The 26421-nt window shown below is 40.8% G+C and overlaps 1 protein-coding gene across 1 annotated transcript in view; it reads right to left on the minus strand.

Moving 5' to 3' along the window:
* The window catches only part of BTBD8 (BTB domain containing 8), a 113671-nt gene that overhangs the window by 79301 nt on the left and 7949 nt on the right, over window positions 1-26421 (minus strand). The window contains exons 2-4 of the mRNA XM_003260047.2: window positions 25599-25796; window positions 9750-9946; window positions 4452-4569 (exon numbers count right to left, since the gene is read on the minus strand). Of these exons, the coding sequence (XP_003260095.1) occupies window positions 4452-4569; window positions 9750-9946; window positions 25599-25796 (513 nt within the window). The remainder of the gene's footprint in view (window positions 1-4451; window positions 4570-9749; window positions 9947-25598; window positions 25797-26421) is intronic.

Below are 26421 nucleotides of genomic sequence, written 5' to 3' on the forward strand. Positions count from 1 at the left end.
TCATTCTCACAAAAACAATACACATATACACTATGATACCTAGTTTGATTTTAATTTTTTTTTGAGACAGGGTCTTGTTCTGTTCCCAAGGCTGGAATGCAATGGCACTCACTGGCTCATTGCAACCTCAAACTCCTAGGCTCAAATGATCCTCCCACCTCAGCCTCCCGATTAGCTGAGACTACAGGTGCACACCACCATGCCCAGCTAAATTTTTTTGTAGAGATGGGGTCTTGCTTTGTTGCTTAGGCTGGTCTCAAACTCCCTGGTTCAAGTGATCCTCTCGTCTCAGCCCCCCAGAGTGCTGGGATAACAGGTGTGAACCACTGCACCTGGCCACAACAGGAATTTTAAAGTGCCTTTCCCTTATTTAATCCTTCCAAAGCACTCACCCGAGTTTCCACTGGAACAATAACTTTTCTCTTTCATATTTTATGTATCATTGACTTATATTCATTGTCATCAAAATAATAAATTCAAATGGCATACGCAGGTTTGGGAACAAACCCAAGTGACTCTTGAAAGGCATTTTAGACTTGCAGGTCCCTGTGGCATTACTTGTCTCTGCTTTTTTGTTGCCTCATACAAAAACAGGCCACTTAACCACATTTAGGCCATAGTTTGCCCCCTGATATAAGACAAGCTAGAACGGGCAACATATGTGCCAGTCTTACAGATACCTATTATGTACTTATAGCAACTAACATTTACTTTTGAAAGCTTACAATATGCCAGGTACTATGCTAAGTGCTTCATGTGCATTATCTGATTCAATCTTCACAGCCATCCTGTGCTATAATTTCTACTACTATTCCTTTTACAGATAAAAATATTGAAACTTGGAGAGATTAAGTAACTTCCCAACAATTAATAAGTGGTGGAATTTTAAAAATAAGTGGTGGGATCATAACCTAAACACAAAAAGACCAACTTCTCAATTACTAAATCATACTACTTCTGAAAAAACTTTTAGCTTTTTCAAGGACATACAGAACAATGATCTTCGGACACAGTGCCAATTTACTAAATATTCAGAGAGACATTAAAGGAAGATCTGACATCTTAACCAAATGAATGAATGTCTAATGGTATATTATCAGGCACTGATAAGAAAGGTATTCTGGAAGATATACCAGATTTTGAGTGTCACAAAGCTCAAGTTAGAAATGATGGGGCCGGGTGCAGTGGCTCACACCTGTAATCCTAGCACTTTGGGAGGCTGAGGTGGTCGGATCACTTGAGGTCAGGAGTTCGAGACCAGCCTGGCCAACACGGTGAAACCCTGTCTCTACTAAAAAATACAAAAATTAGCCAAGCGTGGTGGTGTGCGCCTGTAATCCCAGCTACTTGGGAGGGTGACACATGAGAATCCCTTGAACCCCGGGGAGCGGAGGTTGCAGTGAGCCTAGATTATGCCACTGCACTCCAGCCTGGGCAAAAGAGCAAGACTTTGTCTTAGGAAAAAAAAAAGGAATGACTGCTCTGCTTTTTCAATGAGGCAGCATAAGAGAATTTTAATTATGGAACACAGAAGTGCAACAAATTATCTTAAAAATGTAACATTCAACTTCTTTCATAAAACATTAAAATAATAAATTACACTAAAAAATGGGAAGTCAGCAGCTGGGTGCGGTAGCTCACACCTGTAATCCCAGCACTTTGGGAGGCCACGGTGGGTGGATCACAAGGTCAGGCGATCAAGACCATCCTGGCAAACACAGTGAAACCCTGTCTCTACTAAAAAATACAAAAAATTAGCCGGGCGTGGTGGTGGATGCCTGTAGTCCCAGCTACTTGGGAGGCTGAGGCAGGAGAATGGTGTGAACCTGGGAGGCAGAGCTTGCAGTGAGCGGAGATCCCAGATGGTATTCATATGGTAATTGAGAGCATTTCAGGCAGGAAGATAATGTTACAGAGGTCCACAACAAGCGGTAATGTGCAGTAGTATCCCAGGATACAATATTCAGAAAAGTACTAACGTAACTAACTAATGGAATCCATGAAGGCTAATCAAGTAGTAAGCCCCATGAGTGCTCAGTAACAACTGTAATTTAATTCTCACAATCACATTATGAGATGGAGACTGTTATAATCCCCATCTCTGATAAGGATGCTGAAACGCAAAATGAACAGTTAAATGACTTACCCAAATTCACACAGCTAATAATGGTGGACATGGAATTAAAACCCATGCAGATTGTCCCTACAGTCCACACACTCTTAACCACTCTGTTACAAATGATTTCTTTGGCTTAGTTGTGCCACCACAAGCAAGTGACTGGCATCAGATTGTCTTTCAGCATAGAAAGTGCTCCGGGATTGGGCTGAGGATCATGGTAAAGAATGGACAGAGCAACTGGAGAGACTACCTTGGAAGAATTGTGTTATGAGGGGTGTTACTGAGGAAGTAACTTGACCATGAGAGAAAGATTAGCTTAACAGAAGACCATACCAATTTGGGTACATTAAACTAGCAAACTAAGGTTTTAAAAATGTTGATACCCAAACTGAATAAAATTCCAGTCATAAATCCTGGTCCTCTGTAAGTACTTGTATTGATCTTTTAATATATAAGCATGTATAATTAAAAAATTAAAGCAGCCACATTACAAAAGGATTTTTAGCCACACCACTAGAAGAATGCTGACAATAATCATCTAGAACAAGAAGTAATTGAGAAAGTTCCAATGTTGGGCTTTAGATGAATATGTATTCTTTGACACAATATTCCTTAAACTACATAATAAAATTAGTATGTACTATAAACAGAAAGATGTTTGAGTCTGGACTAGGAAGGCAACCTTATAATTTAGAATTGGCTATTCTAACTTACATAAGGGCAAGAAAAAAGTAGGCAAACTTATTATCTTTCTAGTTAATATGAATTTCTTTTTTATTGCTAGGTGAACAAAATAAACCAGAAATGTGAACAAGAGCTGTCCTGGAATACAAACCTAATATTCTAGGTCCAGCTCCTAAAACACAGTCCTGTTAGTTCATTGTCAGGCAGCACATAGGGAGAGGCCAAATATAGGCACTGTTTGAGGACATGTTGCAAATGGTCACAGGGTTTTGCCTTCCCTGTATGACAGCAATAGCTATAGGGCTCTATAACTTTGGTAGGATGCCCATGTGGTCTCATGAAAAACCTGGACACAAAATAAAATTAATCTTTAAAATACAATTGTGTTGGTAAAAAATAAAAAAAGACAGAGAGACACACACCTACACCCACACCATGATTTAGGAAATATACCCATGATATGGAAAATATAATGATCAATCTAGATTATATTCTGAATTTTGCAAGATTTAATGCAGATTTCACAAAAATTAGGAAAATGAGTATATGTATATTTACAAAGTACATATTCCCATACAGAAAAGTTCAAATTTTGAATAGTAAATAGCTACTTCAGAATAGCAATCCTTGGGTTGTATTGCTGTCAAATGACAAAACCAGCGTGATTTCCAAGAGTACAAATATTACTACTATTTGGCTTGGTGGATTACAGTAACCTAAACCCACTGCTAATTTCATTAAGGACTGTGCACCCCTGAACCTAGAAAATTACCACTTGCCACTGCAAATACTCTGGTTCTTTCTCTTCAGGAGCACCAGAATAACTTCTTATCAACATTCTATTTGAAATACAAAGAGGAGGAAGAACTGTCTGGGTTCCTACGTTTTCTGGTTCAGATTCTAGTCCATAGCGAGACCCAGCTGTACTTCTTTCCCTTGAGTTCCAAAAGATAATATGTATTTCTTATTAAATTTTTTTCTGCTTTTAAGCAGATTTTAGTTACTTGCAATCAAAGAGCCTGACTAAAACAGGCAACCGGCTTTAATTTGAAATCTAAACGCCTGGAATGTCTAAGCAACCCAATTCTGAAGCAGAACAATGGTTTTTAAAAAGTACGTTGAAATATTAAACCTCCTAATCAATGCTATTCATGAGTACCATCTATTCTGAATCACAGAATCTGAGCCAAAATGCATTCAGAGAAAATACATGTCATTAATGTAGAAATAATACTTCTCAATACTATAATGCCTATAAAATTAAAAACTGCATTTAACTACATTTTCTATGACAGTGGCTTTCAAATCTATTTTAGGCAACAGAACATTTTCTTCTAATAAAATCTTAGGTTCATGCCCAATGCGGAACATAGATGAGATGTGCTCTGGCAGAAACATATACACGCACATGTCTGGGTAGGCCCATGTGTGCACATGTGAAAACCTGCAGAAAACCTTGCCTGATGGTCAACCTCTTCCCCTGTTGGATTCCCCCTGAGGAATCACAGTGGAACCCCTTTGGCCTTCATGGAACACCTGTGGCCTGTGTGAAAACCAGAGCTTGAAAACCACCATGCTGGAAAGAGACAGCTGCCCTTCCACACTCTACAGCCACAACCAAGACAGCAAATCAGTCGTGTCTATTTACCTGTGAGCTTTAAAACGTTTTCCATCAACAAAAATATCAATATCTGGGCAACAAGGTTTCACATAAAGCTTCAATAAATCTTCTCCTAATTCAGATGCAGGCTCCAAGTCATAATTATCTTTAAAAAAGAAAAACAAGACTAAAAAATAGTTTAATACTACAAACATCCAAAAATTGTCTTCTATTATTATCAAGAGGTTTCCCACATAATTATCTCAATTAGTTGGAATATGTAAGTGGTAAATTAAAAATAAAACAAAAAGTTTAAATCATCTAGACTTTCTCCTTTGAAATATATATATTTCCACTTACATGTAAATATAGATACAGTCATGCATTGCTTAGTAACAGTCACGCATCCCTTAATGACAGTTCTGAGAAATATGTTGTTAGCTGATTTCATTCCTGTGTGAACATCACAGGGTGTACTCACACAAACCTAGATGATATAGCCTATTACACACATAGGCTATATGGTATAGCCTATTGTTCCTAGGCTATAAACCTGTACCGCATGTTACTGCAATGAATAGTGTTGGCAACTGTAACACAATGGTAAGTAGTTGTGGATGTAAGCATAGAAAAGGTACAGTAAAAATCCAGTATCATAATCTTATGAAACCTTTGTCATATATGTGGTCCATTGTTGGCAAAAATGTCATTATGCAGCACATGACTGTATACTTTTAAATATACATATTTAAATATAGGTAGTATTATCACAAAATTATACACCAAAAATGAAGCCTCTTCATGAATATCTTTTTCTAATTTTTAATTAGAATTAATTAATTCTTAATTAGAAATTAGAAAAATTTCTAATCTCTGTTTCTTCTTGTGGGTCTCTAGATTACTATGATCTGTGTTACCAGGCTAACAACAATATTGGATTATCTAAAAAAAAATCGTATTTTATTTTTTAGAGACAGAGTCTTGCTCTGTCACTCAGGCTGGAGTGCAGTGGCATGAACATAGCTTACTACAGCTTCAAAATCCTGGGCTCAAGCAATTCAATCCTCCCACCCTAGTCTCACAAGTAGCTGGAGCTACAGGTGTACGCCACCATGCTCAGCTAATTTTATGTTTTATAGGGACGGGGTCTCCTTATGTTGCCCAGGCTGGTCACAAACTTGGATACCTTTTGAAATCAGATCATTCTACAGTAAACTATGGTCCTTAATCACCATCATTCCCTGAACAGACTATGACCAATTTGACTCAAATATTGTTGAACTATCTATCTTGCCTAAATTTTGATTAGATTAATTTTGATCAGTTTGGTTTGTAGGGGCCCCTATAAAGGAGTACACTTTTTTTTTTTTTTTTGAGACGGAGTCTCGCTGTGTCGCCCAGGCTGGAGTGCAGTGACGCAGTCTTGGCTCACCACAAGCTCCACCTCCTGGGTTCATGCCATTCTCCTGCCTCAACCTCCCAAGTAGCTGGGACCACAAGGCATGTGCCACCAAGCCTGGCTAATTTTTTTTGTATTTTTAGTAGAGACGGGGTTTCACCGTGTTAGCCAGGATAGTCTCGATCTCTTGACCTTGTGATCCGCCCGCCTTGGCCTCCCAAAGTGCTGGAATTACAGGCATGAGCCACCATGCCCGGCAGGAGTACACTTTTGTCTTTTGGTATTAGCCTCCTGATAGTCATGATCGTAGCATCCCTGGTATACCATATCCTCTCAGGAGTCTTAAATATTTGTATGCTGCCATCTACCATGCATTAACTTTGACTAAACCAGCAAGAATGTAAAGAATCATTTAACTGACCTGACATAGAGACCAGTAAATTCTACTCTGAGACCAAACAAGTCCATTATGATGGTATCAAGAGACTGGCATCAATGCCCAAGGTTTTGGTCAATCTCACAATCAAGAGACTAATCCAAAGGCAGAAATTGTTAACTTAAATTTGAACTAAGCTGCCTCCATACTTTGAGTTCCTACTTAAGGAACTGCAACCTTGGTATGTAAACAAACCAAAACCTAACCTAACTTAGGAGTGTTTATTTTTGGTAATAGATAGCTAGATCTCAGCCAATTATAAGCAGCCAAGCTTTGGCCAATCACAGGCAGCCAACTGATCTGACCATGTCCAAATAAGGCAAACACTCAGCTATAACCAATCAAGCCATTTCTGTACTTTACTTCCATATTCTGTCTATACATACTCACTGGCCAGTTGTAGAGCAGAGTTCTCTGAACCTCTTCTGGTTCTGAGTGCTGCATGATTCATGAATTGTTCTTTGTTCAAATAAACTCAGGTTCATTTTAGCTAACGTTTTTCTTTTAACAACTGTTTATCGTAACTTTGCCTGTCAACAAACTTTGGGCAGTAGCTCTGGTGAAGATCAGTCACTAGTGACAGAGTCCCACAAGTTGAATTTGGGACAGGTTACAGTTGAGATATTTAAGATATATTTTGGCTAGGCACAGTGGCTCATGCCTATAATCCCAGCACTTTGGGAGGCTGAGGTGGGTGGACTGACTGAGCTCAAGAGTTCAAGACCAGCCTGGGCAATGCAGGGAAACCTCATCTCTACTAAGAATACAAAATACTGGCCAGGTGTGGTGGCACCCCTTTGAGCCCAGCTACTCGAGAGGCTGAGGTGGGAGGATCACTTGGGCCTGGGAGGTAGAGGTTGCAGTGAGCTGAGATCATGACACTGTACTCCTGCCTGGGTGACAGAGTGAGACCCCCATCTCATTAAAAACAATAAAAATTTTAAAAATAAAAAAATAAGGGGCTGGGCGCAGTGGCTCACGCCTGTAATCCCAGCATTCTGGGAGGCCAAGGTGGGCGGATCACAAGGTCAGGAGATTGAGACCATCCTGGCTAACATGGTGAAACCCCGTCTCTACTAAAAATATAAAAAATTAGCCGGGTGTGGTGGCAGGCGCCTGTAGTCCCAGCTACTTGGGAGGCTGAGGCAGGAGAACGGCATGAACCCAGTAGGCAGAGGTTGCAATGAGCTGAGATTCGTGCCACTGCACTCCAGCCTGGGCAACAGAGCGAGACTCCTTCTCAAAAAATAATAATAATAATAATAAGGTAGACTTTAACAGATATGTTTAGTCAATGGTTGGATATGAAGCTCAAAAAAATTACAGAATACCATTTATTTAAGGGGTAGAAAGATGATACATCAGTAAAAAAGACTGAGAAATGGCCAAGAAGGAAAATCAGGAAAGCATGGTGTCACAGAAAACAGAAGTTTCAAGGAGGGCACTATTAACAGCATGAAAGGCTGCAAAAAGGTTTATAAGATGTAGATAAAAAAATGTCTATTAAGCTGGCAACTGGCAGGTTACTGGTGAACGTGGGGATTTTCCATGGAGTGATGGAGAAAACAGTCAAAAGGCAGAGGCTCTTTTCACTTAAACTCACAACTTATTTGGCCACTTTAAAGGGCTGCCATAGAACCACAGCAGAGCTCTACACTAGAGTAAGAAAACTGGATTTCAAATATCAGCTCTGTCAATTGCTCTGTGTGACCTCAGGAAAGTCTCTTACGCTCTCTGAGTCTTAGAGTCCTATCTGGGTCTTACTGATAAAATCAGTCTGTAACACTTCCTAGGGTTTTATGAGACTAAATTAAATAAAGTATATGCATGATCTACCTCAAGGCCTAGAATGTGTATTCATTCACTCATAATTAGATATGTTGACTGTAATATAACAGGAATATAACCAGGATAAATCAGATGAGTAACAGTTGTTGCTTTACACACCAGTAATAAGATCCTTTAACCCAAAAAATATTTTCAAATACCATCAATTCTGGTCTAACACTTGTTTTGAAAAAATGAGTTTGATCCAATACAATTCACGTATTAGGTAACAATTTGAGCATAACATGAATTTCGCATTTGCTTAGGTGCAAAATTCAGATGAGAAACACTAGGTTAATGCAGAAAGCTGCACTCAGCTGAACTGAGCCATGCACCTGTACACATGCACACCTAAATATCTACAAGATACCTCAGTTTACTACATGTGTTATGAGACACACCCATCTATATCTGGTTTTATAAATTCCCATCTGACTTCAGATAACCAACTATTGGGAGATACTTTTCTATGAATATTTTTATGTTTCAGCATGGTCTGACCTGTCTGAGTAGAGCACCAGTAAACTTGGTTAAAGGATGATTAAACAGCAAACATGCCTTGGAAACTAGAGATATGTATTACTCCAGAAAAATTGAGAAACATTCCTCCCCTGGAAGTCATTTCCTTATATTACAGGGTAAGGAAGCTACCTTCTCCTCCCCTCCCAAAGGGTTAGTTTCCAAAGAAAGGTCTTTCTGTCTCTAGAGAGGAGAATGGGAAGATCTGCCAGCAACCTGTGAAAGCTTAAAGTTTCCTAATTTTGGTGTTCCTTTTTGTGGTGCAATCCCACCGCATGGGCTGGGTAACATCAGGCCCTCACTGCAGTGCCTCACGGAGTTTAGGAGCTGAGAACTGGCACTAAGATGCTCTGCAAGTGATAAATGGTCTGTTCTCTGATCCAGGGACCTCAGGTTTCCTGTCAGAACCTCTCTCTATGTATGCATCCATCCTTAATGCATATGAATGATCTACCTCAAGGCCTAGAATGTCTATTCGTTCACTCATAATTAGATATGTTGACTGTAATATAACAGGAATCTAACCAGGATAAATCAGGTAAGTAATTGTTGTTGCTTTACACACCAGTAATAAGATCCTTCAACCCAACAAATATTTTCAAATATAATCAATTCTGCTCTAACACTTGTTTTGAAAAAATGAGTTCCATCAATTTGCAATAACTCACAAGCTGCAACCCTTCTGAAATCCACTTTCTCGTTCCATCAATTTGCAATACCTCACAAGCTGCAACCCTTCTGAAATCTACTTTCACAAGCAAACTTAAGGTCTTTTTCATGGTAAAATGCCATATGTATTATAGTATTTATGTATTTCTTAACCATTTAATATGCATAAAACTAGGCTACCATTTTTGTTACGGTGTTAAGCAGAACTGACTCTGCCAAAACTTCTTTATTGGTATAGATTATAATAAGGACAATAACGTAGAGGCATAGTGGCTAAAAGGAGAATTGTGAGTTATGTATGGATTTATTCATAATAACCCTATCTCCAATTACTTGGAAAAAACTGGGAGTTAACAATACTAGTGTTTTCAGTTCTCCATACTTATTAAAAAAAAAAAATCAGTAAAGCATATTTTTGAAGTATGCTTTTCTCTAACTGTATCAGAATATAATTATTTTCACGGCTATAAATAAAACTCCATAAAAAATACCTCACCATTGGAAATGAAATCGTCATCTCTGTCACTGATATCCTCTGGAATTTCATGCTTCTGAAGAGAACAATCAGATGAGTTTTCACACTTTGGAAAACTGACGTCAAGTTGCTTTTGTGATATCCCAATCTCCATTATCTTTTTCCTAAGAATTTCCTCTTCATAGTTTTTTATGTTTCTGTTTGATGAATATATAATCCTAAAAGACAAATATAAAATATTAATTAAATAACATTGGTGATTCTTAAAAAGAAAGAATGTTAGTTTCCTTAGTGTGCCACTTTCATATATAATATTAAACCTTCTTAATTTGGACTAACTGTAGAAAGGTCAATCTAAAATGGCAGAAGCCAGCTGGGCACGGTGGTTCACACCTGTAATCCCAGCACTTTGGGAGGCCAAGGTGGGCAGACCACTTGAGGTCAGGAGTTCGAGACCAGCCTGGCTAACATGGCGAAACCCTGCCTCTACTAAAAAATACAAAAATTAGCTGAGCGTGGTGGTGGGTGCCTGTAAGCTACTTGGGAGGCTAAGACATGAGAATCACTTGAACCCAGGAGGCGGAAGTTGCAGTGAGCTGAGATTGTGCCACTGCACTCCAGCCTGAGCGACAGGGCAAGACTCCATCTCAAAAAATAATAATAATAATAAATAAAATAAAACAGCAGAAGCCGGGTGTGATGGCTCACGCCTGTAATCCTAACACTTTGGGAGGCCAAGGCAGGAGGATTGCTTGAGCTCAGGAGTTCAAGAGCAACCTGGGCAACATAGTGAGACCTCATCTTTACAAAAAATTTAAAAACTTAGCAGAGTGTGGTGGCGTGCACCTGCAGTCCCAGCTACTTGGGTGGCTGAGGTGGGAGGATCATTTAAGCTCTGCAGGTCAAGTTGCAGTGAGCTGTGATCATGCCACTGCACTCTAGTCAGGGCAACAGAGTGAAACCCTGTCTCAAAAATAAGTAAATAAAAATAAAAAAATAAACAGCAGAAAGTTTGAAAAGGAGTCTATAAAATGTTAAATGTTAAAAAGTAATATATAATGCCAAAAAATGGAATTCGTGGCTGCCTGTCACAGTGAGTGCCACCTCACCCCTGGAACCTTCGATGCCTCTGTTTCCCCTTGGGGGACTGCATGGCAGGTGGAGATTCCCCGGGTCCTGGTGGGGCAGTGAGTAGTGTGTCTGCGGGAGCTGTCATGAATATTTCAGGAGCTGTCTTCTTCCATGTGAATTTTGTCATGCTTCAGTAAAATTATTCTGGAGATTTGCTTGGAAGGCATTACTTTTACCGAGATGGCTGGAGCCATGTGGATGGGCATAAATGGCTAAGGTCCAGCAACCATCAATGTCAAGTATCCATGCATCTGGCCTGAGTTGATCCTTGTGCCCTTCAGAGCTTGGGATATGAGACTGAAAATGACAACTCAGAATATTCCTGAGCGAGAACTACCCTGTGATGTGGAAGTAACTCAGGATTAGAAAACATCATATGTTCTCACTCATAAATGGGAGCTCAGCTATGAGGATGCAAAGGCATAAGAATGATACAATGGACAATGGGGATTGGTGGGGGAAACGGTGGAAGGAGGATGAGGGATAAAAGACTACAAATCGGATAGACTGTATACTGCTCGGGTGATGGGTCCACCAAAAGCTCAGAAATCACCACTAAAGAACTTATTAGTGTAACCAAACACCACCTGTTCCCCCACAAACCTATGGAAATAAATAAAAACAAAAAATAATAATGCCAGCCAGGCGCGGTGGCTCACGCCCATAATCTCAGCACTTTGGGAGGCCGAGGCAAGCAAATCACGAGGTCAGGAGTTCAAGACCAGCCTGACCAACATGGTGAAACCCTGTCTCTACTAAAAATACAAAAAATTAACCGGGTGTGGTACAGGGTGGCTGTAATCCCAGCTACTTGGGAGGCTGAGTCAGGAGAGTCGCTTGAACCCAGGAGGCAGAGCTTGCAGTGAGCCGAGATCATGCCACTGTACTCCAGCCTGGGTAACAGTGTGAGACTCCATCTCAAAAATAATAATAATAATAATAATGCCAAAAAAGTAGATAATCTAGATGAAATGGACAATTCCAAGAAAGACACAAACTACCAAACCTGACTCAAGAAGAAATAGAGTATCTGAGTACACCTATAACAAGTAAAGGGATTGAATTCGAAATCAAAATCTTCCCTCAAAGAAAAAAACAGAACTAGATAGCTTGACTGGTAGATTCTACCAATATGTTTAATAATTAACACCAATCCTTCACAAATTTTTCCAAAAACACAGAAGAGGAAGGAACACTTCCCAACTCATTCTGTGAGGCCAGTATTACTAATACAAAAGCAGACAAAGGCATCACAAGGAAACAAAAACAAAGGCCAACATTCCTTATTAGTGTAAATAAAAAAACCCTCAACAAAATAATTTTAAACTGAATCCAGCAGCATATAAAAAGGATTATACACCATGACAAACAGATGTATCTCAGGAATTCAGAAAATTAATGTTATACACCATACCAGTAAAATAAAGTACATAAAACCACATGATCACTTCAATCAGTGCAGAAAAATCATTTGACAAAGCCCAATACGCTGTCATGATAAAACATTCAACAAACTAGGAATAAAAGAGAATGTCCTCAACTTGATAAAGGACATCCATGAAAAACCCACAGCTGACATCCTACTTTAATGGTAACTGAAAGCTTTCTTCCTAAGATCAGCCAGGATGTCTGTTCTTACCACTTCTATTCAACATTTTATAGAAGGTTTTAGCCAGGGCAATTAGGCAAGAAAAAGAAATAAAAGGCATCTACATGGTAAAGAAATAAGTAAAGCTATCTTTATTTATAGATGACAAATTTGGATATATAAAATCCTTGGATATCTACAAAAACACTACTAAACAAGTTTAGTAAGGTTGCAGGATACAAGATCAACATGCAAAAATTATGTTTTTATATACTAGCACTGAACAATCAAAAATGAAATTAGAAAATAATTCCATTTACAATCGTATTCTAAAAAATAAAATACCAGGAGTATATTTAACAAAAGAAGTAGCCTGCCTGCCTGCCTGCCTGCCTTCCTTCCTTCCTTCTGTCTCTCTCTCTCTCTCTCTCTTTCTTTCTTTCTTTCCCCTCTGTGGCCCAGGCTGCAATCTACTAGACTCGCTGCTGCCCCGCAACGCTCACTGCCTCGGACTGCCGGGGCGCGCCACCACCGCTGCCTGCTTTTTCTCCTTTGGCTGCAGGCGCGGTTTCGCCATGTTGGCCACGCTGCTCTCCAGCTCCTGACCCCAAGTGCTCTGCCTGCCTCGGCCTCCCGAGGTGCTGGGACTGCAGACGGAGTCTCGCTCACTCGGTGCTCGGTGTTGCCCGGGCTGGAGTGCGGTGGCGTGGTCTTGGCTCGCGGCAGCCTCCGCCTCCCAGCCGCCTGCCTTGGCCTACCAGGGTGCTGGGATTGCAGCCCCTGCCCGGCCGCCGCCCCGTCTGGGAGGTGGGGAGCGTCTCTGCTCGGCCGCCCCTCTGCCCGGCCTCCCCATCTGGGAAGTGAGGAGCACCTCTGCCCGGCCACCCATCGTCTGGGAGGTGAGGAGCGCCTCTGCCCGGCCACCCACCGTCTGGGAGGTGAGGAGCGCCTCTGCCCGGCCACCCATCGTCTGGGAGGTGAGGAGCGCCTCTGCCCGGCCACCCATAGTCTGGGAAGTGAGGAGCGCCTCTGCCTGGCCGCCCCGTCTGGGAAGAAGTGAGGAGCGCCTCTGCCCGGCCTCCCCGTCTGGGAAGTGAGGAGCGCCTCTGCCCGGCCGCCCCGTCTGGGAAGAAGTGAGGAGTGCCTCTGCCCGGCCGCCCCGTCTGGGAAGTGAGGAGCGCCTCTGCCCGGCCGCCCCGTCCGGGAAGAAGTGAGGAGCGCCTCTGCCCGGCCGCCCCGTCTGGGAAGTGAGGAGCGCCTCTGCCCGGCCGCCCATCGTCTGGGAGGTGAGGAGCGCCTCTGCCCGGCCAGCCATCGTCGGGGAGGTGAGGAGCGCCTCTGCCCGGCCACCCATCATCTGGGAGGTGAGGAGTGCCTCTGCCCGGCCGCCCCGTCTGGGAAGAAGTGAGGAGCGCCTCTGCCCAGCCGCCCCATCCGGGAAGTGAGGAGCGCCTCTGCCCGGCCGCCCCGTCCGGGAAGAAGTGAGGAGCGCCTCTGCCCGGCCGCCCCGTCTGGGAAGTGAGGAGCGCCTCTGCCCGGCCACCCATGTCTGGGAAGTGAGGAGTGCCTCGGCCCGGCAACCCATCGTCTGGGAAGTGAGGAGCGCCTCTGCCCGGCCGCCCCGTCTGGGAAGTGAGGAGCGCCTCTGCCCGGCCACCCATCGTCTGGGAAGTGAGGAGCGCCTCTGCCCGGCCACCCATCGGCCACCCATCGTCTGGGAAGTGAGGAGTGCCTCTGCCCGGACACCCATCGTCTGGGAAGTGAGGAGCGCCTCTGCCCGGCCGCCCCATCTGGGAAGAAATGAGGAGCACCTCTGCCCGGCCGCCCCGTCTGGGAAGAAGTGAGGAGCACCTCTGCCCGGCCGCCCCATCTGGGAAGAAGTGAGGAGGGTCTCTGCCTGGCCGCCCCGTCTGGGAAGTGAGGAGCGCCTCTGCCCGGCCGCCCCATCTGGGATGTGGGGAGCTCCTCTGCCCGACCGCCCCATCTGGGAGGTCTACCACAGAGGCCAGAAGCAATGTGGGGGCTGGACGTGGTGGCTCACGCCTGTGGTCCCGGCACCCTGGGGGGCCGGGTTGATCACTTCGGGCTAGGAGTTCGGGACCAGTCTGGCCAACATGGCGAAACAAATGAAAAATACAACAGGCAAACCAACCAACCAACCCAGTGACAACAAAACAGGTCTACCCTGGAGTCATACTCTAATTTTTTCTATTTTCCTCCCTTTCTGATCCTTTATCCCACTTTCTTTTTCTTCCTCTTCCTTCTCCTTCTTCTTTGTCAAATAGAGGATTGAGTTATTATCACTGATCCATATAAAGTCCCTCTCTCATTTATTTTAATTCCCACCCCCCATTTCTATTCCCCGACTTCCCATGTGCAACCTTCCTAATATGTTTGATACGCATCCTTTTGTTTGTATGTATTTTTAGAAAATGTTTGTTTTTGTGTGCCAAAAAAAATTAATAAAAAGAATAAATAAATAAATAAGAGTCAAAAAAAAAAGTATAAGACACTCATTGAAAGCTACAAAACAATGTCGAAAGCAACTAAATAAATGGAAACACATTTCGTGTTCACGGATTAGATGACTTAATATTGTTAAGATAGTAGCACTTTCTGTATTGATCTACAGATTAAATGCAATCCCTATTAAAATTCCAGCTGACTTTTTTTTTTTTTTTGCAGAAATTGACAAGCCAATCCTCAAATTCAAATGGAAATACAAGGGGCCCAGAACAGCCAAAACAATCTTGCAAAGAACAAAGTTGGTTGATTCACACTTCTCAATTTTCTAAGCTTCCTACAAAGCTACAGTAATCAAGACTGTGTGGTACTGACATAAGAATGGTGGATATATAGAACTGAGTGGAATAGAACTGAGTCTAGAACATACATTTATGGGCAACTAATTTTTGACAAGGGTGTCCGGACAATAACACAGTAGGGAAAGAACAGTCTCCCCCATAAATGGTGCTGAGACAAGTGAACATCCAAGTGCAAAAGAATGAAGTTAGACCCTAACCTCATACCATATACAAAAATTAACTCAGAATAGATCAAAGACCTAAATGGAAAAGCTAAAAGTACAAAACTGTTATAAGTAAACATAGACATAAATCTTCATGACCTTGGTGTCTTAGATATGATTCCAAAAGCACAGCGACAAAAGAAAAGATAAAGTGGAAATCACACAAATTAAAGATGTTTGATTTCCAGAATACCCTAAAAGAGAACCCACAGAATGAGAGAAAACTTCTGCAAATCATGTCTGATAAGAGTCTAGTATTCCAGTATATACAGAGAACTCTAAAAGCATAATAGTTTAAAGAGAACCCAATTTTAAAATGGGCAAAGGACGTGATTAGTTTTCCAAAGAATATGTAAAAATAACTGATAAGCATACAAAAATTGCTCAAGATCACTACCTATCATGGGAATGCAAATAATTAGCTATCATGGGAATGCAAATGAAAACAATAATACCAGTTCACAGCCACTAGGATAGGTATAATTTGAAAAAAAAAAAAAACAGATAACATGTTGAGAATCTGGAGAAATTGGAAATTTTGTACATGCTGGTGGTAATGTAAAATGGTACAGCCATTTTGGAAAAGAGTCTGTCAGTTCCTGAAAAGGTTACTATATGACCCAGTAATTCCACTCCTAGGTATATAATACAAGAGACTTGAAAATGTATGTTCCCATAAAAAATTTATATATAAATGTTCATAGCAGATTTATTCATAACAGCCAAAAAGTTGAAATAACCCAAAAGCCTACCACTGATGACTGGGTAAACAAAATATAGTATATCCATATGTAGGGGGAAATAGGTAACATAGCAGGCCTGACTGCTATACCTTGAAAGATTTATTTATAAGCTTGGCCCTTGGCTGATATCTGGAAACATGGATTTGGGCGCTGTGCTTAGCATTCTCTAAACGTAAAGGTGGCTCACTATGTCTGAACTGTTTATACAAGCAATAGTTTATGCTGAACACAGACCTTCCTCCTGGGAGTCTGGAATTCCAGTACACGTGGGCAGGAGTGCCTACGTAACCAATTCCCAATAAAAAAACCTGGGCATTGAGCTTCTAATGAGTGTCCCTTGTTGGCAACATTTCAGAAGCACTGTCACAACTCATTGCTGGGGAAATTAGGCATGTCCTCTGTGCTCCCGCCGGGAGAAGACCCTTAGAAACTTATGCCTTGATTTTCATGAACTTTGCCCCACGTGGCTTTTCCCTGTTTCCTTTCTCTGCAGTAAATCATAGCCTTCAGTATGACTATACGCTGAGTACTGTGAGTCCTCTCAGCAAGTCATCAAACCTGAGGATAATCCTATGACCCCTGATTTATCATATAATAAAATATACAGCCATAAAGGGAATAAAGTTTGATACATGCCACAACATAGATGAACTGTGAAAATACCGTGTCGAGTTTAGAAAGCCACAAGTAAAAGGCCATATACTGTATGATTCCATTTATATGAAATGACCAGAATAGGCAAATCCTTGAAGACAGAAAGTAGGTTGTTCACCAGGGGCTGGTTGAAGGAGGAAATAGGGGTGGCTGCTAATGGCTATGGGGCTCCTTTCTGGGATGATGAAGATATTCTAGAATTAGTGACGTTGGTGGCACAACATTGTGAATATATTAAAACCTCTGACTCATACACTTTAGAATGGTCAATTTTATGGTATGTGAAAATTATATCCATTAAAAAAAGAGTAGATGAGAGGAAAGGAATTGGCGAGAGTGTGATAGATAATTCTTGAGGAGCTTTGACGTGAAAAGGAGCAGAGCATTAGGGTATTAGCTGGTGGAGTACGAGCTGAAAGTGAAGGCAGGTCAGGAAAGAGTCATTTTTTAGGTGGGGGAGAAAATACCATGTTTAGATGAGGAGATCTAAGACAGAAGAAATTTTCTGTGGAAAGATGAAAACTGCTGGAACAATGTCCCTGACTAGGTGAAAAGGAATAGGATGAGATCTGGTGGACAAATAGAGGATTTGATTTTAGAAGCACTGACAGTTCATCAGTAATAACAGGGAGGAAAATAAAGCATATAGGTACAGATGCAAGTATGTGAACAGATACGGAAGAAGTTTGTAAAAGTTCTCACTGCTTTGACTTTCTCAGTGAAATAGAAAGCAGGTCATCAAAAGTGAGAATGAAGAGGAACAGCTGAAGGTTCAGGAAAGAGGAAGTATAAAATAATACTCCAAGAAAGTGGGAACTCAAGTAGGACTAGGGAAATATAGGTGACTGGCCACACGCTATGGCTCATACCTGTAATCTCAGCACTTTGTGAGGCTGAGGTGGGAGGACTGCTTAAGCCCAGGAATTCTAGACTAGTCTGGGCAACACAGCAAGACCCCATCTCTATAAAAAAATAGAAAAATTAGCCAGGTGTGGTGGCATGCACCTGTAGTCCCAGCTACTCAGGAGGATCACTTGAGTCCAGGCATTCAAGGTTACAGTGAGCTATGATTGCACCATCACACTCCAGCCTAAGCAACAGAATGAAATACCATCTCTAAAAAAAAAAAAAAAAAGGAAATATAGGTGATTGCATGTAGTATGACTAATAGCACTAAGTGCCTACTGGTGGTTAGCATGACTGTGTGTTTTTCCAGCCACATTCAGCTGTGTGAATGCAGAAGTGGGGAGGTCACAGTTGAATGTAAGATTGGGGTTTTGACATACAAATCAAATTCAAAGGGAACAACACAGTTGAAGCCGTATGCAAAGGTAGTAATACAATGATAGTGAAAGGCATTTAAACTGAGTAAGGAGGGAAATGAGGACATAAAAGGATAAAAGAAAATTAAAATCTAGGCTGGGCTTGATGGTTCATGCCTGTAATCCCAGCAGGTTGGGAGGCTGAGGCAGCTGGATCACTTGAGGTCAGGAGCTTGAGATCAGCCTGGCCAACATGGCGAAACCCTGTCTCTACTAAAAACACAAAATTAGCTTGGCATGGTGGTGAGCGCCTGTAATCCCAGCTACTTGTGAGACTGAGGGACAAGAATTGCTTAAGCCTTGGAGGCAGAGGTTGCAGTGAGCCGAGATCACGCCACTGCCCTCCAGCCTGGGTGACAGAGCAAGCCTCTGTCTCAGAAAAAAAAAAAAGTAGTAAGATTAACTCTACCAGGACCTGCAATTAATGAATTATTAGAGTTGACGTCCTAAAGGGAATAAGCTAGAAAGACAGGAGGTAGAAGTTAGAGAGTAAGATTCTTAGAATCAAGATGATGGGGGTCTGCAGTTATTGGCAACAGCACTATTTAGAATTTGACATGGCAATGAGTAGTTGAGGTAGAGTGGATAACAAGACTGGAAGACAGGAATTGAAGGCACTGAGAGGCCAAGTTACTGGAAACATCATCTATATAGCAATTGCAATTACTAAAACATATATTTAGGAAAACTGACAATAGTAGCTAAAATCTTTATGGAAGGAGGACTGAACTGGCAGTTTGTAGATGACTGTCCTGTGGTATAGACTAGTAAAATGAGATTCAACAACAGGGGAGTAAGAAGGAAGGAAGCAAGGACATTCGTGAGTGTTTAAAATGTACAGGAATTTTGGTGTTATTCAGGTATAGTGAGGCCAACAGATCAGGAGACAATTGCCACTGAAAAGATAATTTGTTAGTTATAATTTACAAGAGGAGGGGGCACACCATGCAGGGCCACACAGGGAAGCAACAGGGTTGGTCAGAAGGAGCAAGGGGAAAGCATGGACAAAAGCCTTTATTGGGGTTTTCAAAGGAAGAAAGAAGCAAGGCAAGGTAAGCAACTGAACAGGATCAGGACTGGATTGTTTGAATAATGTTGACTGGCTCTGGCCTATGGGAATGATCCCTACTTGTCTGGTACTTGGCTATAGGGAGATTAGAGGAAAAGAATGTTATCTCCTGGAATATGAGAACCAGATAGAGAATGTGGATATACAGATGGATATACAGGTGGGTCCATGTACTTAGGATTGGCTGGTTCACAGGCAAGTCATTTACTATCTCTAGGAATTACCGAAGCCTGGGAGGGGCAGTCTTTTCCCCCAACCCCATCAGCGAGACCCCAGATACCAGAAAGAAAATACAACAAGGAAGACACCTATTGAACCACTTTCAATCCTTGTAGTATAAGGGATGTGGGAGAGACAATGGCTACCGCCAGAGAAAGCTTGCAGAGGAAATGATATCCTTTGTTCTGTGCTGTTTTATGTATTTACCCGATTGAGACTTTATCCTGGCATCTCCCAGCTCTTGATGTTAAACTAAACATCCAAAGGTCCTCCCTCTTTTCTTTACCTCTCACATGCACACACACTCTCACAACAATAACCAGGTTAGTCTTCTTAGGAAATCAAAGATTTTTATGATCCTGAATTGAATTTTAATCATGAGGTCATAAAGCAAGCACAACTTTCCACTGACAATCATTTGAGCCATATCTGAAGTCGCTGCATATAAAACAAATTTTCAAAGGCTGTATTTCACACTCAAACTCAAGTGCACAAAGTGCACACCAAAGGGCTACAATAAGTAGTAACATAAAAGACTATTTCAAAATCTTTATCCATTACTTAAAAAGAAACGACGTGAACTGAAGAGACTTACAAGGACTGAATTTCACAAAGCAAAAATTCAAGAAATTATCTTATGGGAATTTTCACTAGAAGAAATTTTCATGTCAACATTTTCCATTGTACTCCCTTCCTTTTGCCTTCTTTTCATACAGACAAATGTCAAAACAATCTGCTTTGAAAGCAAAAAAGGGTACGTCACAAGTGCTTTCTATGCGCAAGACACTACATGAGGCACCAATGGAGATGCGCACATCAATGAGACAATCTAATCTCAAGGAGCTTACATAATCACAGACACACACGACTAACCTAAAACAAAACAGAATATGATTAAGTGCTTGAAATAGAGCACTGTGAAGTGCTATGAAGCACAAAGCCAGCTACTTCAACTACTTTCTTTGAAATGAGAAAACTGAGGCTGAAAAAAAATAAAACAAGATAATGCGCAGCCAGAAGGCAGATCTGTCTTACTGCCAAGTCCAGTGCTTCCTCCACTCTCCCATACTGGGTCTAATTCAATTTTTTCCAATCACTTTTAATGATAACAAATAAAGGATATCATTGATATAATGTCTCCCTTTCTCTAATGTATAAAAATTTGATCTATGCCAAGGATCTTCTTTTAAACATACATTCAACAGCTGAAGAAATGTATAATTTCATAACACCTACAATTATGAATAACACAATAATCATGAGATAATAAAGCAAGCACAACTTTCCACTGACAATCATTTGAGCCATATCTGAAGTCACTACCTATAAAGCAGTCTTATTCAGTGCTTACCATATGCCCAGGCCACTGTGCTAAGTGCTTTACAATCATCACATTTAACCCTCACAACACCACTATAAGTATTATTAATGTGCCCATTTTTCAGATGAGGAAACTAATGGTAAGTGATTAGTCTAAGTTCATACAGAAGTGGTAGAACTGGCTTCACCACAAAGCTTGTTCTTATAACAATTATCTATCACCTACTAGGAGAAAAAAGTGTACACTTTAAAATTGGTATTTCGGCTGGGTGTGGTGGCTCACACCTGTAACTCCAGCACTTTGGGAGGCCAAGGTGGGCAGATCACCTGAGGTCGGGAGTTCGAGACCAACCTGACCAACATGGAGAAACCCCGTCTCTACTAAAAATACAAAATTAGCCAGGCGTGGTGACACATGCCTGTAATCCCGGCTACTCAAGAGGCTGAGGCTGGAGAATTGCTTGAACCTGGGAGGTGAAGGTTGCAGTGAGCCGAAATCGTGCCATTGCACTCCAACCTAGGCAACGAGAGCAAGACGCCCATCTCAAAAAAAAAAAAAAAAAATTGGTATTTCAAACTCAATGATGAGCCTATAACCTATACTGAAAAATGATAATGATTTTCTAAGTTGTACTTAAAATATCTGCTTAAATTATAGTATATTAAGTTCTTTTAATGAACACAGGTAGCCAAGGTTAGGCAATTTTCCATTTATGCTTTCCATAGGAGCATCACACATGAAACAGAAATAATAAAGAAAAAAAGTCATTAAAGCAACTGCTAAAGCATAAAATGAATAAGCCAATCACATAAATACACTTAAAATATAATTATCCAAAGATAATTTTCTATACTAATGTAAATGTCATTTTGATTATAGGCAAAAACCATGTTAGCAAATAACTAAAAGACTGGCATCCAAAAAATTTCTGGGATATAAGGACAGATATCCCAGAAGTTTCTTAGACATATAAAAGATACATAAGGACATAAAAACACGAAAATCCAACTGACTTCTCATGAAAGTCAAAACAGATAAATGGCACCGGCATTAAGGTCAGACATACAAACCAGTGGTATAGAACTGAGAAACCAGAAATAAACCCTCACATTTATGGGTGAATTAACTTACACTGCCATAATGAAGTACCACAGACTGAGTAGCTTAAACAACAGAAATGTATTTCTCAGTTTTCGGAGGCTAGAAGACCAAGATGAAGTGCCAGTATGTTGGGTTCTGGTGAGGGCTTCCTGGCTTCCAGACACCATTGCCTCACTGTGTCCTTGGATGGTAGGGATAGAGTAAGTATGCACACAAGCTCTCTGGTGCCTCTTCTTTTTTTTTTTTTTTTTTTGGAGACAGCCTCACTCTGAGGCCCATGCTGGTGCAGTGGCATGATCTCAACTCACTACTCTGCCTCTGGGCTCAAGTGATCCTCCCATCTCAGCCTTCTGAGTAGCCAGGACTATTAGCTGCACACCACCACATCCAGCTAATTTTTTGTATTTTTGATAAAGACTGGTTTTTGCCATGTTGCCCAGGCTGGTCTCAAACCCCTGGACTCAAGTGATCCACCCACCTCAGCCCCCCAAAGTGCTGGGACTACAGGTATGAGTCACTGTACCCGCCCTAAGTCTTCTTATACAGGCACTAATCCTTATGAAGACCCCACCCTCACGAAGTCATCTCAACCTATCTCCCAAAGGCCCAGTCTCCACCTACTATCACACTGAGGGTTAAGGCTTCAACACATAAATTTTGGGTGGAGACAATTGCAGTCCACAGCAATGGGCAACTGATTTTCAATAAGAGTGTCCAGACAATCCGAGGAAAAGAAGGGAGCGGAGGAGGAAAAATTGGTGCTGTGACAACTGCATATCTGCATACAAAAGAATGAAGCCAGATCCCTTCCTTACGTGATACATGGCGATTAACTCAAAATGGATCAAAGACCTAAATGTAGGAGTTAAAAATGTAAAAGCATTAAATTCTTAGAAGAAAATATAGGAGTAACCTGGGCATAGTGGCACATGCCTGTAATCTCTGCTACTCGTGAGACTCACTTGAGCCCAGGAGTTAAGAGACCAGCCTAGGAGGCTGAGGCAGGAGAATGGCGACTGGGAGGCGGAGCTTGCAGTGAGCCGAGATTGCGCCACTGCACTCCAGCCTGGGCGACAGAGCGAGACTCCGTCTAAAAAAAAAAAAAAGAGAGACCAGCCTACGAAACAGCAAAACCCTGTCTCAAAAAAATATATACATACACACATACACACGCACACACACACACACACACGTATTAGTCCGTTCTCACACTGCTATCAAGAACTACCTGAGGCAGTGTAATTTATAATGAAAAGAGGTTTAAATGACTCCCAGTTCCCCAGGCTGTACAGGAAGGCATGGAAGCATAGCTGGGGAGGCCTCATGAAACTTACAATCAAGGCAGAAGGCGAAGAAGAAAGAAGCATGTCTTACATGGCCGGAGAAAGAGGAAGAGCTCTAGAGAACAAGGAGGAGCTGCTACACACTTGTAAACAACCAGATCTCCTAAGAACTCACTATCAAGAGAACAGCAAGGGGGAAATCCACCCCCATGATCCAATCACCTCCCACTAGGCCCCTCCTCCAACACTGGGGATCACAATTTGACATGAGTTGGGTGGAGACACAAATCCAAACCATATTAATGAGTAAATCTTCAAGACCCTGGATTAGGCAATGGTTTCTTAGCCATCACACCAAAAGCACAGTGACAAAAGAAAAATTACATAAGCTAGACTACATAATAAAATTTTTTTTTTTTTTGAGATGGAATCTTGCTCCGTCATCCAGGCTGGAGTGCAGTGGCACAATCTCAGCTCACTGCAACCTCCACCTTCTGGGTTCGGGTGATTCTCCTGCCTCAGCTTCCCAAGTAGCTGGGATTACAGGCATGCACCACCATGCCCGGCTAATTTTTTCGTATTTTTAATGGAGACAGGGTTGCACCATGTTGGCCAGACTGGTTTCGAACTCCTGATCTCAGGTGATCTGCCCACCTCAGCCTCCTAAAGTGCTGGGATCACAGGTGTGAGCCACCGCACCTGGCCTGACTACATAAGAATTTAAAACTTTTGTGTCATAAATGATACCATCATGAAAGTGAAAAGACAACCCAGAGAATGGGAGAAAATATTTATAAATCATATTTGTGATAAGAGTCTAATATTACAGAATATATAAAGAACACTTAGAAGTCAATAATATAAAGACAGCCCAATTTCAAAATGGGCAAAGGATGTAGACAATTCTCCAAAGATATAAAAATGGCAAATAAGCACACAACAATATGCTCAACATCATTAGTCATCAGGGAAATACAAATGAAAACTATAATGAGATACCAGTTCACATCCACAAGGAGGGTAACAATAAAAATATACAGAAGATAATAACAAGTGTGCCAAGGATATGGAGAAACTGAAGCCCTCATACATTGCTAGTGGGAATGTAAAATATTATAGCCAGTTTGGAAAACAGTTCAGCAGTTCCTCAAAAGGTTAAACATAGTTACCATATATATGACCCAGCAATTCCACTCCTAGGTATATACTCAAGAAAAATAATAACACAGGTTCACAGAAAAATTTGTATATAAGTGTTATAGCAGCATTATTCATCATAGCCAAAAAATATTAATAGAAACAATTTAAATGGCAACGAATGGATTAACAAAATATGGAATAGCCATACAATGAAATAATATGCAACAACAAAAAGAAATGAAGTACAGAATGAAGATTAATTTAAACTAGTTTCTCCCATTATTTAGCTGATGACAATTCTGAGTTCAAACATGAGTCCCCAAAATTACTAAAAAGTCAAATTGATGTTCTGTTCTCAAAAAACAATTTGACCAAATACAAGTTACTATGGTCTGAATGTTTGTGTCCCCCCATCCCCAAAATTCATATGATGAAACTTAATCCCCATTGCGGTGGTATGAGAGGTGGGACATTTGAGAGATGATTAGGTCATGAGGGCTCCATCCTCATGAATGAGATTAGTGCTCTTATAAAAAAGACCCAAGAAAGTTTGTTTATCTCTTTTGCCATGTGAGGGCACAGAGAAGACACTATCTTCAAGGAACTAACCCTCACCAGGCACTGAATCTGCTGGCACCTTGATCTTGGACTTCCCAGGCTCCCGAACTTTGATCAATATATTTCTGTTGTTCACAAATTACCCAGTCTAAGGTATTTTGTTATAGCAGCCCAAATGGACTAAGACATAAGCCATGAGAATAAAAACAGTTATGATGTTATACTTTTATAAATATACATAAAGTTTCACATACCAACAATACAGAGTCAGTACGTAGCAACGGTTCTCAAGAGGGGGCAATTAGGACCTCCAGAGGACATCTGGCAATGTCTGGAGACATTTTGGTCATAACTAAACATCCTAAAATGCACAGCATTGTCCCCCCAACAAATAATTATACAACCTGAAATGCCTGTAGTGCCACTACTGAGAAACCCTGGAATAGAATAATTCATTTAAATTACTGGAGAGCACACCATTTCCCCTTTCTCAGGATCAGTCTTAGGTTAATGCTTAGCCTCTACCAGTACTAAGCTTCTAATATTAACACTTAGCCTCTGTTAACACTAATTACTAAGATAATTTGGAATTTAAGTGAATGGATTTTTCTTATCAGGTTACAAAATATATATGAAAATATATTAAATAAAAACATACATGTTAAAAATAAGCAATTACATATTAGACTTATATGGATAAAGAAAGCACTTACTGTAAAAATGTTCTAAATTCTAAAGCTTCAACATTCTCCACAGCAATAGGCTCCTGATTTGTTAAACTATTTGATGTCTGTCCAATAGTATGAAAATAGAAGTCAGGAACTCTTGCTAAAAGGACTGCTTTGTGTGCTTTGAACAAAGTATAACCCACAGAGAAGGTAACATCTGTATGGAATTCTTCCCTTAGAAGCCTATAAGGAATAAAAAGGAATCATAGTTTAATTAGTGATACTAAAAAACGCATACATATTTTTATAAAGTAGGTTTAAAATAACACGCAAGCTAAAAAATACAGAGGCAACATAAAGTTAATACAAAAATCAGTTTGTTCTCAGTTCATTCCAAAGAACATTGTTTAATGTTGGCTTAGAGCCTAATTTTCTAAAATTCATAGTGAAAACAAAGACAATTTCACTAAAAGAGTAAGACTACTGTTTCAAAATATTTTCTTATGAATTCCTTCTGATAATAAAAAAATATTTTCTGCTACTTATGTTGATTTTCCTTTATATGTACTACTTTCTTTAGATTTATTTTAAAAACGCAAAGTTGACATGATCATTAATTATTTAAAAGAATCAATTTTTTAAACTCTTACTTAAATTGAAGCAAAAAAAAAGTTAATAGTTAATGACAGCAACAAACCACACATATCAGTAGAAAATTCAGGTTAGAAACTGGTACTTAGTTCTGGCTAATGTTCGTTAACAAGTCTGAAATCCAGGTGTGGCGGTCAAAAATGTGACATTTAGTCTCTTTTCCAGTCTCCCACTCCCACAAATAGAATTATGCTCTAATCTATCATTAAAATGATGG

Source organism: Nomascus leucogenys, chromosome 12 (assembly GCF_006542625.1).
Source record: "Nomascus leucogenys isolate Asia chromosome 12, Asia_NLE_v1, whole genome shotgun sequence".
Taxonomy (NCBI): Eukaryota; Metazoa; Chordata; class Mammalia; order Primates; family Hylobatidae; genus Nomascus; species Nomascus leucogenys.